Consider the following 17447-nt stretch of genomic DNA (forward strand, 5'->3'; position numbering starts at 1 on the left):
AATTTATTTACGCACACTTCTTTCCTGTAAGAACCGTGCAGTTGGTTTATTTGTGTAAATAAGCATTTAAATCAGTTCCAAAATGTATTTTTCTGTCCACGTTTAGCATTAGCATTTACGTATTTTTGACACAATCTTTGTCTTTTTTAAATCATCTATAAAAGTACTCTCAGTCACAATCAGTCCGTTATGGCACAGAAGGAGGAAAGCAATGCTTATGGCTCAGTAATAGCAGTCGCTTTATTATCAACAAAAGCACAACTGCAAAGTCTTAGTACTCAAAATGTACGATAACCCTGTTGTCAATACAGATATTTATTCCCATCACCAATATGAGACAGTAGGATATGTACACAAAGGCACAATGCAAGTTAATAAATATTATTTACAGGGCATGAACAATAGCAAAATATGTCATTTAATATATACAAATAAGAAACATTTAGAAATACCAACAATAACCATATCAATCCCTAACCAGGACAGATATTTTTAGCTCAGTAAGCATGGAAAATGGGCTACATCCGCTGTATATAAAAAGACATTAAAAAATGTATTCAGTTTATTACACCCCACTGAGAGCAACGTGTGTTACTACAAAAGCTGCTGACTTCATACATCATCAATAACACTCTTTTCCATCATGCCTGGCAGAGGCAGTAAGATGATTTTAACTTTCACCGTTGTGATTAAAAAACAGAAAAAGTGACAAAAGTTCACCAGGGGAAACAAAGAACGTGTTTCATAAACTTCATTTTTACTTGTGCAAATCTGTTTTTAAAAGCTTTATCCATGGTAAATCAGAACAATAAACAGTACATTTTCATTTTAAACCCAAGTGAATTACAGTTAAGCCCACAGGTGTCAATACTCCAGACGGATTTGGATTTAAAGTTAATTTAAACCAGAAGTTTGTTTCCAGTTGGAAAACACTTTAAGAAGAGTATTAATCTAAAAATAAGTTTCTATTTACATTTATTTGAAAAACGGCACATTGAAAATGATCAATACCATTTCCAATAAATAATAGAAAAGCTTTTTATGACAATACAAAACTTTTTATAATTACTGAGCAGGTTTGTGCATGTTTTCACTGGTACTTTGACAATGTTTAAGTTTGTGTTTTTAAGGTTGCAAGGCCTCCCAGACTCAAGTCCCACACTCAGGTTAAAGCTGAGACTTTGACTGGGCCACTGCAAAACATTAGTTATTGTCAGAAGGAACATAATGGTACAATTAAAGGTCACTTCAAATATATTTCTGCCACTGAGGTAGAGCTGGATATTAAATCAATAACAATATATATCACAGCCCACACGATCAATAACAATAGATTATACATCTGATAGAATATTCAATATTCAATAAATAGAATATTCACTGAACTCAGAGCCAGAACCGCACAGCATTCTGGGAGAAGTATTTAGAGGAAAGGTTTTAGCCACTCTTTGGTTACCTAGCAACGCATTCCGTCTTTGGTCACCTAGCAACGACCTGTTGAGTAACTTAAGCAGCAGCAGTTTAAGGTTTCACCACTCAAACTGCTGAAAAAAACAAACAAATAACATGGAGTGGAAACTGAGAATAAAACAGGAAAGGTCCTGCCACCAATTTGGCAATATTTTAGACATTTAAAACAAAAATATAAAACGCTTAAGTTTTTCAGCTACATTCGTCCAGCCCTACGCTGAGGGATATGAACAACTTTGGGCTTAACTGTAAAAGACTCAACTCAGAAAGTTGCATATTTTCTCCTGAAGGTGTCTACAAGATCTGATAAACTAGAAAAAGTAAAAATCAAGCAAACAAAAAAAAGAGCAAAATAAACGTAATTATTTAGAGTTTCTCAAATGTTGAACCCTGTAAATCAATCAGTGCTTATCCTTCAGGTTATGTCCAATCAGTTTCATGAAGGGTGAGGAAACCTGTAGCCTTGTTCTCGGCTGAGAAGACGAGGTGGAGGACGTGACCTGTGCTTTGGTTTGAGTAGCAGTGTCTGCTTTCGGCTCTGCATCCACCTCGTCTCTCCTGGGCGGGACCGGACTCTGAACGGGGTCGGACTCAGAGGACACACCGTTCATCGCCGGGTTGCTGGACTGCAGGTACTGGCTGTACTGACCAGGAGAGTACTTCAACAAACTAGTCTCCAGCCTGCTGGGTGGAGGGTTAGTCGAACTGTATGTCCGTGGCTGGATGGGCGTTGTTAGTCTGAACGACGGGTACTGGAGGGATGACAGGTAGGAAGGCCGTGAAGAGGATGGAGCCCACGGTGTGGGCGATGACAGAGGTTCTGTCGGTGACAGAGGTTGAGTGGGTGATGATGGGTTAACTGGTGATGAAGGTTGGACAGGTGGTGTAGGTGATGAAGGTGGGGTGGAATGAAGATAGACAGATTCAACATCATGCCTCTGCACTTCATGTCTGCAGTCACATGAAGTAACGTGAGAATTAGAAACCAGTTTGAACCGAAGCACCAAACACAATCCGGGCACCGGTCCAGGCGCCCACTCCTACCTGGGGAGCAGATCGCAGCCTACTCCTACGTCTCGTCTTTCCAAAATCTCTTGAGGCCTGTTCTGTGTGGACATAAAATACTTCAGCTTGTCTTCTAATTCATTATTCTAGGAAAAGGGAAACAGGAAACAGCACCATCAGGTCAGCATCATGCAAAGGACGGCAGTCACTTTACATGGAAAAAAGGCGATTTGACAGGGGAAGTGGAAAACACACACACACACACACACATTGCTGAAAGACCGGGATATCCTGCGCTCATCAAATCATCTGTAGCCATGCAGAAGGAAGCCACACCTTAATTTAAACACTGTTTATTCCTCACAGCCTTACCTCACACTCCACTATAGCGATTCTGTCAAGAAGCTCTGAAATGAACATGTCCTTCTGAGCAACCTGAGCGCGCAGAGATTCAACCTGCACAGAACAGCACAGTTAGACACTCCCAACGCTCGGCAGGGCTTTCTAGATTTAAAACTTAACCTTCTTTGAACATTATTTAAATCTGGCATGAATTCCTGACAGCTTTAACCTCTGACCTATAGCTATAGTTGACCTCGTGACATTGTTTGAATAATTTCATTGTTTTTTTGGACGCCTTTAATCTCACTTATGCAGAAAGGTTTGTTTTAGTTCTTGATGAAACAAGAAATCTTTCTCATTTTGACAAGATTTTAAGAGGTTTATGTCTCATTAAAACCAAAATATCTCCTCTTTTGAGTAAGAAAGATCATAACAGTAAAACAGCAACACCTCCTGGGATTTTTAGAAGGTGAGAAGGAGGAGAATGTATGCCTTTTGAAAAAGTCCTAATCTGTCAGAGGAGCATATTTTATCTGTTGTTAGAATGAAACATAAAACTTATCTCGTTAAAACAGGATCGTTTTTCACCCCCGTTATAACGAGATGCTGCTCCTGAATTTATTTCAAAGCTCTGGCATTTAAGCACATTTCCAGAGCTGTAGAAGGCAACTAATAACCTTAAAAGTAGAAAATACTTTATATTTCCTTCAGAGGAAGTTGAATTAAGGTGCAGATTTTCTGATGCACAAAAGCTCACCTGCCACAGACTAGACCAGGATTGGGTTCTCTTGGATTTACATCAAACTTTTTGGCACAAATCAGCAAAGTGAAACTGTACCTAATAAAGTGTCAGGCGAGTGTTTTTGTTTTCTAAGCCTTGTTATCAGCAGAAAGAGGATCTGAAAGCCTTTTTATGGAATGTAACTAAAGTGACAAGAGGTCTTCCTCACTTCCTCGATCATTGCCTTGACCTTCCTCTGCTGGCAGAACACCATGTCGTTCAAGTGCTTGATTCGCTCTCGCAGATCCACGGCTTCATCCTGCAGCTGCTTCGACCTGAAGCAAGCATCAAGGACTTGTGATTATTTTTTTTACAAGTTTGAAAGTTTGTTGTTTTGGAGAAAAATCTGAAAATGGTTGAGACTGAAGAAGAGGAGGAGTTTAATTTGTACTTTTTGGCTGCAGCTGCGTCCGTTTTGTCTGTCAGCTCTAACAAACGGATCCGCTGTTCGCACTCCTGCAGCTTCTGCTGGAGTTGGCTCTTCTCCTGTAAAATATGTTAGGTTTCGTGTTGAAAAAGACTTCAAATAGAAACAAAAACCAAAAGCGCGCCTCGTGAGAAAGCCGCCTTACCATCCCCATGCAGCTCAGGAGACGCTCTACCTCGACGATCCGCTGATCTCGCTCAGCAATCTTGGCCTCTGCAGTCGTGAGGTTCCTCTCTGCTTCCTCCAGCCGCCGGATGTATTCATCCAGCTGGGCCTGTGTGAGCAGAAACCCTGCTGATGCTTTGCTCGTGTGATTTGATCGTCATTAGAAACTAGCAAAATGTGATAAAAATCTAAGCATTTGAAGCATCTGGAGTAAACATCACTGTGCTGGTGGTAAAGGGTTTTTCCCCTCTTATCTGTGAAAACAGACCTTGGTGAGCATAAGCAACAAAGAATGCAAACCTGTAGGTTTTCTATTTCTTCTCTGTGTTTCTTTTGTTCACTCTGCAGCTTTTCCTCGAACTCTCTCTGGAGCTTTGCGGCGAGATCCTGCACGGCGCGGGTGTTTGCCTCCCGTGAAGACTCCACCTGGACAACCCAAAGCACAGCACATTTAAGGCCGCTCTCAGCAGATGGGAACATATTGGAGCTGGGAGAAGCAGATAGAGCTCAAATCTCAGCTCTGTTGTGCAGAAAAATACTGCAAGCAGAGCTTTGGGGAGTTATTTTGATGATGGGTTTGATTTTCTGATAAACTCATGCAGAGAAGCTCCACATGTGAAGCATCTGTGTGTTTGGCAGCTGGCATGCAGCTTCTCATCAGCTTCGCACATCAGCTGCAGCAGATGTTTGCAGGTCTTTGGACATGCGTGGATTTGCAGGATCACCTGAAGTCTGAGTGTTTGGTTCTCAGCCTGCGCTGCGGCGAGCTCCCGCTCCTTGTCCCTGAGCTTTTCTTCAGTTTTCTCATTGGTGCTCCGCAAAGTCTTCACTTCGTCTTTCATGTCCACTCTGTTCTGACAGTTCTCCAAAAGGGATTTCTGAGAAGGGGATAAAAAAAAAAGCACACATGGTTTCCGTATCAGCATGCAGCTGTCAAATAAATACAAATCCTCACATGATTTGCTACCTGCAGGCTGATGTTTGCAGATATGAGGGAGGTGTTCATCTGATCAAAGTTCTCCATGGCTGAGGTACGAACCTTCACCTCAGACTCCAAAGTTTTCCGGTGGGCGTTGGCAGCCTGGAGAGACGCAAGAGTTTTTATTATTGTTCAAGAGTTTGATGAATCAGTTTAATAACGTGTTTCTTTTAAGATTCTCTACCCTGATTTCTCGTGAAAGCTTCTCCATGGATTGCTGCATCCCTCCAAACTGCCCGTACATCCGTTCTCTCACTTTTTCCAGAGAGTCCCTCACCTGTTTGCAGAAACCAAGAGCATACAGACGTTGTCAGCACAGAAACCTAAACTCCCTCAGACCTGGCGAAGTGAAGGCCGCTCCGTTTCTGTCCACTCACCTCCCGGATGTACCTCATCTCGTCATGAAGGTGGTCGACAGACCACTCGCGTGCCATCAGCTCCTGCCGCCTGTCCGTGCTCGTCCTTTGCACTACGCCGTACACCTTGGGTCCATGATGCTGCGCCGAGGTCGCCGGCGCCCCATTGGTTGTGTCTCCGAGGTGCTGAGGGAGACAGCGGTCAGGTTTCTGCCCCCAACCTCCACTCAGGCTGACTTCTGCTGTCTTTGAACTCAGGGTTTGATGTGAGGACATGCACGCTTTCAGGTTTACGTGTCTGCATTTGGATGTGCATATGTGTGTGTGTGTGTGTGTGTGCTTGATTAGGCGTTTGCAGCACTGCTGCTGTTGAGAAACAGCAGGCTGGTAACAAGCAGCTAAAAGGGGTGCAGAGCAGAGTGCACAGGCGGTGTCAGGTTTCTGCAACCCAGAACATGAGCTTCTGCCGTTTCTGCCTATTGTCCCTCGATCAGCCAATGAAAACAGACGCACAGGCCCAGCATGGCGTTGGGACGTCGACATAACTAAATAACAATAGTGATTGGTGCAGATAAATGACCAAACTGTGAGTCAGATCAGGTTTCAATGAATATTTTATAGGATGTTTGAAAGAGAAATTGGTTTGGGACTCCTAGTCCTTTAAACAGAGTGAAGTCCAAAATGCAAAAAAATAAAAAATAAAAATCACAGTAGAGAGCAATTAAAGATTCTTACTTAAATGCAATATTCTACTGTAAGTTGTTATTTGCCCTTTTGAATTTAGTGCAGTCAGATTCATGAACATTCATTCTACAACACTTGCGGATTTCATAGAGCAACAGCATCACTGCACAGAAGAAAAAGAACATCAGAGATGTCTTTGTGCTGAAATAAAGGGTAATAAATAAACGAGGCACTCATTAAAGCATGTTTACAGCTAACTGTAAGCAATAAAAATGATTGTTTGATTAAAAAATGGCCACAAACCTGGGGCAAAGATCAGAACTCATTTTCCTCCAAATGAATCTCTGGAGTTTTGTTTTTTGGCAGGAAAAACCACCAGACAAGAACTCTTGTGTTTATTTAGCACAGAAAAGACAAAGATTAACCACATAAACCTGCCTGCACTTATCATTTCAGGAGTTAAGAAAGACATTTTCTGTGTTTTAAGAATTGTTTGGCAAAGGATCCAATGGGCCAACGTCTGAAGTTTAAAGTTATTTTGCAGTTTATTTATCATTTCATCCTTTTTTTAGTAATTTTGTTCCATATGCAATGTATGAAACAACTATTCATCAACAACTAAACGTTTAATCTCCTCTAAAGAGGATGCCGTACCACAGGTATTTAAATGATAACATCCCCTGGTCAAAGTTCAAACTTTAGATTCCTTCACAATAAAAGGAGACACTAAATAAACACAAACATCTTTGCTTCTTCAGGTAGAGGAACTAATTTCAAAATAAGCAAAAGCAACACAGACAAGAGCACCAATATGTGAAGTAGATCCAAATTTAATTAACTCTTTGGTCATTTTTAACTAAATCGTGTTCTAGTGGCAGATGGATACATGTTACATTAAAACACGATTTAATTTGCCGCTTTTCTGACGTCCTGTAACAACAACAGAGCTGCTGAATGAATCTCCACCGTCTTCCAGTGTAAACAGAAATGAACTGCTACAGTCGTCTATTGTTCCCGGAGAACGGATGGGAAGATATTAATGACATCCTGAGAGTCGAGAGGAGAAATGTGTTTGTAGGGCATCAGGAACCTGAGTCTCTGTGGCTTTTGTTGTGTCTACCTTCTGAGGTGCCTCCATGCCAGCCGGCCGCTCTCTGTGGATCAGACCGTTCTTCTTCTTCCATGTTTCCTTGATGTGATTCTCCGCCTGCGGACAGAACAAATCTAAATTAAAGACCGACTCTGTGGGCGATTTCTCATAGGCTTTGTGAAAACACAAAGGTTGCACAAATTTCTGAGCAAAATTGACTTTTGTCATGACTCTTTTACAGGAAGCAAATGTTTATGCTGTCATTAAATGTCACCTCCAGCTGTTGTTTATGTTTGCTATGTTGTGTTTATTGCTTAGATTGCATCAAGAGATGTCATAATATGCTCAAAATATCCTTATAATTTGAACTTTACAACAAAAGGTAAGCAAAATAACCCACAATAATCCAAATTATTCGAACATGACCGATTGTGATCTTCATTTTGGTCTTCTCTGCATAATCTGAACGTTATTCCACCAAACTACACAGAGCGGCAACGTTGCACTTTATACCGTCATTATGCAACTCGGCCTGAGAAAGATGCTTTCACAACCAGACCACAAGCAAATAAACTCTGGGACTCAATGGTGCAGGATGTAAATATCAAGTTTTATTTGTCCTGATGGTCTGTCATAATGTCTGCATGTGTTTCTGTGGAGGAGCCGTTATTGTCCCTGCGGTTTAAATTGAATAAATATTTGGAGCTCTGTTTGCAGATAGGGCAGCATTAGATCAGAGACGGAGCAAGAAGATCATTTCGGTTCATGAACCATGTTTGTAAAACGTCTGAACCCAATAATCTGACAACCAGTCTGGGGTAATTCTCCACCAAAATCCTGGATCAGCGTCCATCTGTTTTCACTCAAAATTTTAAATATACTTTCTGCCGTATTCATTTCATGCCTTAATAACGGTAACCTCTCCTTCAGTCCAGAGAGCAGACCTGCACAAGTAAATCTCCACTTTAGTAACTGATTTGTCCATCTTTTGGGATTAAATTTAAAGAAAATAAATCTGAATGTCCAAAGAAAAGGGACATTCAGTGACTGAAATTGGCCAAAAATACAATTACTCTTTCCTTAATTTAACTTTTATATATAAAGAGAAGATTTTATGATCAGATTCACTTTATTTTTTTATAATTTAGTACGTTTATTGTTGTGCTTCCTTCCCTACAGGCTTTGACCTCTGCATGTTTCTCCTTTTGTTACACATTGGCACAATAAATCCAGCATTTCATTTCTATTTTGTTTTATTTTGACATTTAGCATTTTATTCACTCAACCCAGAGCAGGAACTAGTAGAAACGTCCAGAGAAAGTCCTATTAGTTAATCTAGAGAAACTTCTCATTCAACGTCTAGCATTAAACTTTTAATATAAGTTTAATAAGACCTGGAGAAACTCCGGTTAGTTTACAAATTAGAACAAACTTAGAAAGTACCATCTAGTTTTATCATAACAAGAAACCAGAGAAACTTCTGCTGGTTTATAAATTACAGACTACTTATTCTTAAACACAGGGAACTAATTTGTAGTTTTATACTTTTTTGTTTTCTCCTTTCTTTCTTTCTTTCTTTCCTTTGGTTTGTTGTTTTGTTGTTTTTCCTTCTAATTCTTGTAAAGCACTTTGAACTGCCTTGTTGCTGAAAATGTGCTGTATAAATAAAATTACCTTACCTTTAATCAAAGTAGACTGAATTTAAAAGAGTTAATGCATTTTTTTGTGAGACAGATGAACAATACATTTTTTAGGTTTAAGATGTGACCAGTCAACATTCGCTGCTCATTACCGTACCTTCGAAGAGTGGAGAGAAAACGATGTCTGGCTCAAAGATAAATATCTGAACAAAATGAAACATGAGGGTGGCAGTGTCAGGATGAAGCTAACTGCAGCGAAACTCAGTAATGAATGTGATAGTTGTTGTTTCTATTCAGTCTCATTTAGCTTTAGCAATTTTGTTTTGTTTTTCTCCCTGGATGTTCAAAGCTGCTGGTGGCACCAAAAGATCTGAGGATCCAACTGCAAACTGAACAAACGGACACCACACTTCAGTGTTTTATTTGTAATTTTAAAAAAGTGCCTAAACATGAAAAGGCTGAATGGGATGTGAATACTTTTGGAAAACTCTGAATTAAAGAAGTTCGGACTCAGAAGTGGTAGAAAAACGACTGATTAAAGGCTTGGAAAAGCTCCTGCCATCTAAAAACATCCACAACGTATTCCTTTATTACACAACGCTTAATCTTTTGTTTCAAGACGAGTCGTATTAATAAAACTTAAAAAGTAGTTGGAGAAGGAGGCGACAGTTTTGCAGAGATAAGAATGAGGAGGAACAAGAACAAAGACGCCAGTGTTGCCTCTTGGACGGCGCAGGGCCTCACATTTCATCACCACTTCATCTACAGAAGACGCGGCGGCGGCCGCTGATTGGTGGGGATGTGAATTCCAGCAGATGTGAGGGAGGAAAAACTGCATCTTTATGCGCTGGCAGCATAAAGATGGCTTTGAATCCAGCTTTGAATCTTTCAGTGTTTGTCCACGTAGTGGGGTAATGTTTACCCAGGTTTACAGCTGCATCCATACAGTTCAGGTGGTGAACAGGTTTCCTTTGTTTTCCGAGGCTGACCTGAATTACATCAACGCCGCTGTAACCTACTCATGCAGCGCATGTACATCTAAATCTGGCTGAGCTGGGAGTCACATGACTGCTTCCTGAAGGAGAAAGCTGCTGATTTCCAGCACAAACAACAAAGTCTCACTTGACTTCACAACACAAAGACCCTGAGATGTAGTTGAATCGTCTGGAGACACCGTGAGGCGTAAAGGAGGCAAATCCTAACTCTGCAGGTTTAGCAACATTTTTGTGGAGCTACTCTAGTCCGTGCGCTACAGTGATGATGCACTAGATCACAAAGTCACAGTTCTGGATTGTGTCCACAATGAGTCAAGCTGCAGGTCACACCCGTTCTAATTTTACAATGTAAAGCTGCTTCAGTGTGTGTTTCTGTCCAAACAGGCATCTCCCCCTCTCAGAGTATTTTGGTAATTTCCTTCCTCCCTGATTAACTTCATAACTTCCTTTTATCACAGCCGAACAGACCTAGATTTGAACTCTGTGGTGATTATGCCAGAGGTCATTGATAGCAAAGAGAAAACATGAAGGTTTGCAGCACTGTGAACCTTCACGGCTCAGATAAAGCCTCAGCACAAACCTGGGCAGATAGAGAAACTCCTTCAGCTTTCATTCCTATCTGCAGAAACCTCAGAGTTATTTTGTGAACTCGTGGCCTGATGACCTCATTCTCCTCATGATGAAGCAGATTTTTGATCAAAACGTTCCAATCTTTATCTCCTAAACAAAAAGAAACTGCAATCAGCAGGAACACTTTGCTCGTTTTAGCCAGGGGAGACGGGGGAAACTTTTGGAAGTTTGTTGCACTTTTTAACGATATGAAAACAGATGTCGCAACGTCCACAAGTCAACACTGTTCCAACTTCCAGTGTTGAAATTATTTCAGGCATTTTGACTATAGCGCCCTGCAACACTTTCAGATTTTTCCCTTCAATCTAAAAGTCTTTGTTGTGTCAGTGGCGCCTCACAAAGGGATTGTTAAACTGTCAGGCATATTTTTCTTTTTACCTAACAAACCATTTGTCAGCCTCTTATTAGCCAAAGGAGGCTGACAACAAGAAGACCATGAAAGTCTTGTTGTTTCATGGACTTTTGGTTTTTAATTTAAATTGACTATTTTATTCATTCAACAGGTTTCTTCCCACTTCCTGCTCGTCAACCAGTGTTCGGTCAGCTCGACAAACACCAGCAGGCCTGAGAACCGGGCATCTGTTTTCACCTGCCATCTCTGCAGTTTCAGAGCTGCAGCAAACAATCCTCTGTCTCCTACACAGGTCTGTCGCAATAAGCAATAAATCAATTTATAGTGTGATAAATTAAAACAAGCTCTACATTTTCCATTATCATTTTCTCCTTTCTTTCTTGTTCTACCAAAGATTAAATGACAAAAATCTTCAGTCTGGCGCTTTGGTCTCAATCAGCTCCTTTCTTTGAAGGAAATTTTAGTTTACAGAGACATTATGTCTCTTCTTGTTTGTTGTTTTATGTGTTTGTATATCTAAAATGTCTCCCAGTTCTATTGTTAAATGCTCAATACAATGCTAAGTTTATTTATCTGAGAATGTGTACCTGCATTACTACATTACTCTGAAATTGTCTCAAAACAACAAACTTATAATTTATCGCAATAACTTCTGGCTCAATTTATCATCCAGAAAATGTTGTTATCGTTACGGGTCGAGTAATGCCGAGTGTGTGTGATTCCCTCCAGTGTGCATTTCCGGTCTGATCTCTGTCTTCTCATTTTGCACTCTAAGAACTTAAAACACAGGAAAAATCCCCAAAACAGATGCGACTGCTTCATCTCTCGAAGCGTTTCCCTACACAGCAGGAAAAAGAGTCTTTGTAACTTCTGCCTTTTTTGTCCTAGAAAGATTAACTTAAATACTAAGTAATATAATGTCATCCCAGTTACTTGGATAATTGGCATTTAGGCTGTAGAGATTCACTACGACACAAAAAGAAGCCAAAAGGCATGTAATATGATTTACTACTTGAGCTACATCCTGGTAACAACAAACATTTTATCACCTTTTTCTCTTTATAATTTAGAAAAACAGCTCTGCGCCTAAAAAACCTTAAAACTTTTCTCAGAAACGACCAGGCTGAGATTTGACTGAAATCTAAACACCACATCCGCAGCCCAAATAAAACTCTCCTTGTGGACTTTAGCCAATATGTTTGACCTAAACTAAGAAACTGAAAAAAGTTTGTTGTCAGTTGTACCTCGAATGAGTTTTCTAATTTAGGGCGAGTCTGAACGTTTGAAGGTTGTATTTTATCAACTAAAATGATATTTTACTTTTTTTTACTATTTATTTGAATCTAAACTGCCTTTAATTGAACATCTCAACTTCAACTCCTTCATTAGACAAAGACTCTTTAAAACACATTTGGAGATTTGGCAATATTTGAGAAAAACAAGCAAGAAAATAATGAGATTCTCACTTTTCTCAAAAGTTAAAACCTCTTGTTTCATCTAATGATCCCCATGATGTTATACAGACGCTGCATCTCGAATCTGTTCAGGTGTTGCAAGCATTACAGGCCAAGCATCTAAATCTTCCATAGAGCACAGAGTCGGTCCTCCAGTTTTTAGCTGTTCCCTGGTTTAGGTCATGAAGACTGTGTGCAGAGCTTCACTGGGTTTCCAGGGCTGAGCAGCTGCACTCAATCCTTACGTCACTCAGTGTTGTAAATGATGTCACTGCTGGACTACAGAGTTCTCTGGAGGAACAAACCACATTTCTGTCTGATGATCAAACTGTCAAGTCTGGATGTTGGAGCTGCCAGAAGAAGAGCAACTCTTTTCTGACTGCATCTACGTTTAGCTGGCTGCAAGCGGAGTCATGAGGTGGAGCTCTCCTTCTCGATCTTAGTTCTAGTTAACAAATTACTAATATTTCAACAGCTTTTTTCCACTCTTTTTCAACATGACCAGCGCACAAAGCGAGGTCCATAATACTTTAATAAAACTGAAAAGAGTCCCAATTTTTAAGATTATTTAGGGCAGAGATTATGATCCAGGCCTTCTGATCCCACATCAGTGTCTGACCTCAGAAATAAGGAATGATCTTTGCTTTCTGGTATAATGGTCAAACATTTCCACACAAACTATTAGCCTTAAAGAGCTTCACCTGTTTAAGATTTCCTTAACTGCCACCAATTGATCACAGCTCAATAAATATATAAAAATTACATTTGTGTGCACAATAAAAGTTGCATTAAAAGTATGAATTATCTAATATGTGCAATATTCACTACAGTGACACAGTTAGATTTGGCGATTTGGCTTTGCTGCCAAGAAAACTTTACACCTACCAGAGCCGGAGCCATAAAAACGTATCACAGCTTAACTTTATCAGAGTTACTTTAAAGTGTTTTTATTTTTAATTTATGGACATTTGGTAACAGATAAACTTTCTTCACATTGTTCTGCAGTAAATATATTTACTTAAACAGTTCTGCAGGTTTTGCCCTGCTGCCTTTCTTGTTTTTGTTGAGCAACAAAACCCAGCAAAACATCTGAAAACAAGCTCTGGTTGGTTTAAAAATAGCTAGAGGTCATTAGTTTTACATCACTGAGACATTTTACATATTTACTAATAAACTTATTTGCAGAAATGTAAAATTATCTGTTGCTTAAGAGGACTGTTTTATTGTTTTAAGTCTGACTAGAAGGTTGAAAATGATCACTCCAAACAGAAACAAACACCTTCCTTTGTGTGAGCCGTCACGGTCCCACCCTCCCAAACCAAAGCACGCTCAGAGATTACTCCGACTTATCAGCGTGGAGGTGTGGCTGCGAGATGACCACTCTGCTCTCTGGCCAAGGTTCACTCAAAGCATGCCACAGTAATGTAGTCAGGCTGCTGCATGGCGTAAGCAAGCGCAAACCTCTTGAGAGGCAAAAAGCAAGCAGAGGAAAGTTCTCCGTTCTCACGCTCTCACTGTCGGACTTGGGATCAGATCCGCAACACAAACAAAGCCTGTGTGAGAGCCACCTACAGCAAACACCCACACAGCCTGCAGCGACTGTAACTCACACTGCCTCCTTTAAAAATGTCTGCCGCGTTTCAGCAAGCTAATAATTTTATGGGCTTTTTATTAGCGGCCGTGTGTCTCCGCTCGGCTCGGCTGGTGTGTGTTTCTGAGTATTTTCTCCTGGATTGGCCGAGCTAGCAGAAAGCTCTGATGTTATCTTTGAAGCAAATGTGAAGCAGATGTTTGTGTATTATTAAATCCACACGCCCTTCGGTCATGATTGCATAACTGGACCTGATGATAAAAGGGACAAATCTCAGATTCTTCATCTTGGAGCTAAATAATCAAAATGTGGGGAGATTGAAGGGGATTCCCAGTTACAGTAATTTAGTTTTCTTGAATTAAAGGTTTAACTTAACTTGATTTAATAAAGTTTGAACTGCCTGAATCTGGACCGATGCGGCTTACTGTGCAATGTCACTGTGAGAAACTTCAGACTTACTATGTCTGCAGTTTTTTCCTCCTTTTTTCCATCATTTCCTGCAAGCAGAGTCAACCTGAGGACCCTCCTCTGAAAAAAAAGGACATTCAGAAACACACTGCAGTGAGAAAATGTTAGCTTGAAACAATCCAGAGTCACGAACATCTCTGCCGTTTATTTATAGATGATGAATGGCAAACAAAGTTTATGTAAATGATGTACGTGAAACTGTCAAAAGGCAACATCTGGCATGCCATGTACATCACAGTAAATGCTCTGATATAGTTAATATCCAAGCTAAAAGTTTAGCAATTAATCCTGCTTATTTTTGCCATAATAAAAAACCCTGCAGCATGCAGTATTTAGATTACACTGCAAAAACATAAACTCTTAGCAAGTATTTTACTGCAAATGTAGTACACTTGAACCAAGGCAAAACTAACTTATAAGTAATCTTTAAGCAAGATATGGGAACCAACGCCTTAATATTGACCAAAAAGTATTTGATTATTTCACTTCATGTTTTAAGTGAAACAATCTACAAGTCATTGATATCACTGACATAAAACTAGCTCCAAACTTTACTTGTAAATTAGTTTCCTCTTATTTCAAGCGTACTGAGCTATTTGTACTGTAAACTAGAGCAAAAACACAGAGTAAGATTTTGTGTTTTTGCGGTGCAGAAATTAAAAACTGGCTCATTTTATCCAAGAGGCGTTGAAATAAACATGACATCCCTGCCTCCTGCCCACTGGGCTCTCATTACAGGCTTGCGCAACCGAGCACATCCAGCAGCAAACCATAACCCACCAACCCTGAGAGTCAAGGGGCTGTAGATGTAGCTGGGAGAGACTCAAACAGGAGGGAGGAGAAAAGCGCCGAAAACTGAAGAACAAAGTTTTATCCTTCTTACCTCGCTGGAGGGAGTTGCGGAGTCCTCTGTGGTGGTGGTGGTGGTGGTGGTAACCCTTGGTCTTGAACCGTAGCGAAGCATGTCTCCTCTACTCTCCAGTCCTCGCCTGTCTTCGTCTCTCTCTCTCCAGCCCCCCGTCTCTCCCACCCTTCCTCTCACTCTCCTTCCTGAGTTCCGCTCAGGCTCTCAGTCCGACCATCTGCCCCCGGCTCCAGGCGGCGCAGAGGAGGGAAATTCCTCTCAGTCGAAGCCTACAGCTGGGAGTCCACGGGGCCCCGAGGTACAAAGGTCCCCTACCTCTACACCAGATCCACCCTGTCTTAGTTAATGTCTGCTGCTGTGACTGTACGTCAGTCACCTCCCCTGCCTCTATCTAGCAGCGTGTCTGTGTTCCCATCAGACCTGTCTGGCCACATTTCACCTGCCTCCCGCTGCTGCGCTCCTCCTGCCCCGAGAGCTGGACTTTCACAAGGGCGGGTCCTCCTCCCCGGGGCTGGGGCAGGTGGAGCGGCGCTTATCAGATACTTGTGGCCAGCAGGAGGGGCTGAAGTGGCGGCGGAGCCTTTCATAAGTAATATTAGAAAACTTATTCAGAGTGGCACATGTTCTAGAACAAAAAGAATCAACATATTTTCAATTTATTCCAGTTGTGTTCATCTAAAGCAGCAACGCCACTTTATGAGTTGAAGAGATCTAGAAGTACATAATCAGATCAGTCTAATACAAGTAAATATGTAAATTTACTCACATTAGCGCTGGACAATCAACAGCAATATATATTGCGATAGACACGTGAGCAACATCAATAGATAGTAGAATATAGATAAAATATTCAATAATTTCACTGAACTTCGAACCAGAACCGCACAGCATTTTGGAGGATGTAGCGGAAAGACTACATTGGCTAAAACCATGGCTGAACCTGTCCGAAGTCACAGCTTCTCTCTTCCCGTCGTCGATATTCGCGGTCTACGAAGGACCCGGATGCAGACCCTGAATTCGGACACAGCTTTTAACATAAGCTAGGAAACTTGACTTATTACGTGAGAACATAGAATTCAGCGGGTTTGATGCCTATGAAAGTGAAACAATAATGACCTAAATAAAACACAGGAAATATTAAGGTCAGCTAAATTGTAGTGACGGAACCATAGACATTAATATGTCTATGCTTTAGCCGGTAAGCCTATCGGGGCTAGCTAAGCAAAGCCGGTGAAATAAGCACTCACTCGCTCTTTGGTTACCTAGCAACTCACGCATTCTTTAGTTACCTAGCAACAACCTGTTGAGTAGCTACTTGGCGGCAGTTTAAAGTTTCACCACCTAAAAAATAACAGCGTGGAGTAAAAACTGTGGCTAACAGGCGAACAGCAAAAGGCTGAATCCCAAAATATTCAGTAGTCATATTTACCAACATATTTCTTCTGACTATGACCAGTGAGGGTCCAGATGAATGGGACACAATCTCTTGAGCAGGGGCGTCTAAACTTTTTAAATTGGTCAACAATCCCATTCAAAAGAACTTGAGGGCCAAAAATGTTTTATTTTTAATAAAACTTATACTGTACTATTTGTTGTTGTTATTTCTTTGCTTGTTTTTTTTTTTTTTTACCAACTTAATTTCATTAAACAACTGTAGTCTGATTTTTTGGGGGGTTGGAAAGAGACGTGTAGAGACTTTGGGATTTTACAGATTTGTCCAATTAAATGAAGTATTTGACAGGTGTTTATTGAAAAAATTAGCAAAAATGTTGTCAGTTTGGAGCATTAAAAGCATGATCCAGGTCACTGTATTTGGAACTGGAAAGAAAAAAGTGTGGTGTGAGAATTAAGGTCCTTGATTAAATATAAATAATTTTACACTAAGTCTACCAGTAGATATGAATAATTTAACTGTATCACAGGAAGCCCAGATGACTGCATGGAGTCGTTGACTTTCCTGCTGAGCAAACATTTTCCTTATTTCACTAATCAATAAACTGGATGTCGCTAACAGTAAAGTCTGTGAAATAAACCCTGCAAATTTAAAGTTAATATGTCCTCTAGAGTGTTTTTTTTAATTCTATGTTCAGTTCATTTTTTCAATTTTTTATACGTTTATCAGTTCATTTTCTCATGGATGACTCTGATTAATG

General features: G+C 40.5%; 1 protein-coding gene across 2 annotated transcripts; it reads right to left on the reverse strand.

Moving 5' to 3' along the window:
- Positions 1-1575: 1575 nt before the first annotated feature.
- On the reverse strand, positions 1576-16572 carry myzap (myocardial zonula adherens protein). Of its 2 annotated transcripts, none has more exons than XM_008405376.2 (14): positions 15313-16572; positions 14421-14489; positions 7330-7416; positions 5547-5711; positions 5354-5446; positions 5158-5271; positions 4916-5068; positions 4491-4616; positions 4171-4299; positions 3990-4084; positions 3768-3873; positions 2848-2931; positions 2515-2576; positions 1576-2421 (listed from the first exon to the last, which is right to left on the reverse strand). In XM_008405376.2, the coding sequence occupies exons 1-14, from the start codon at positions 15391-15393 to the stop codon at positions 1872-1874; spliced, it is 1914 nt and encodes a 637-aa protein (XP_008403598.1). In that variant the 5' UTR covers positions 15394-16572; the 3' UTR covers positions 1576-1871. The 2 variants fall into 2 exon arrangements, with proteins under 2 accessions (XP_008403598.1, XP_008403596.1); XM_008405374.2 differs by having other exon boundaries at positions 2515-2621; positions 15313-16567.
- Between the last annotated feature and the right edge of the window lie 875 nt (positions 16573-17447).

The sequence above is a fragment of the Poecilia reticulata genome, linkage group LG3, assembly GCF_000633615.1.
Source record: "Poecilia reticulata strain Guanapo linkage group LG3, Guppy_female_1.0+MT, whole genome shotgun sequence".
In the NCBI taxonomy this organism is placed as follows: Eukaryota; Metazoa; Chordata; class Actinopteri; order Cyprinodontiformes; family Poeciliidae; genus Poecilia; species Poecilia reticulata.

Bases quoted from the DNA above. Each gene is read 5' to 3' on its own strand.
- myzap (XM_008405374.2), bottom strand. From the start codon at position 15,393: ATGCTTCGCTACGGTTCAAGACCAAGGGTTACCACCACCACCACCACC. The intron at 14,490-15,312 runs GTAAGAAGGATA...CTTTTTTTTCAG, and splicing joins CCGCAACTCCCTCCAGCGAG to AGGAGGGTCCTCAGGTTGAC. The intron at 4,300-4,490 runs GTTTGCATTCTT...CTGCTCACACAG, and splicing joins AAGAAATAGAAAACCTACAG to GCCCAGCTGGATGAATACAT.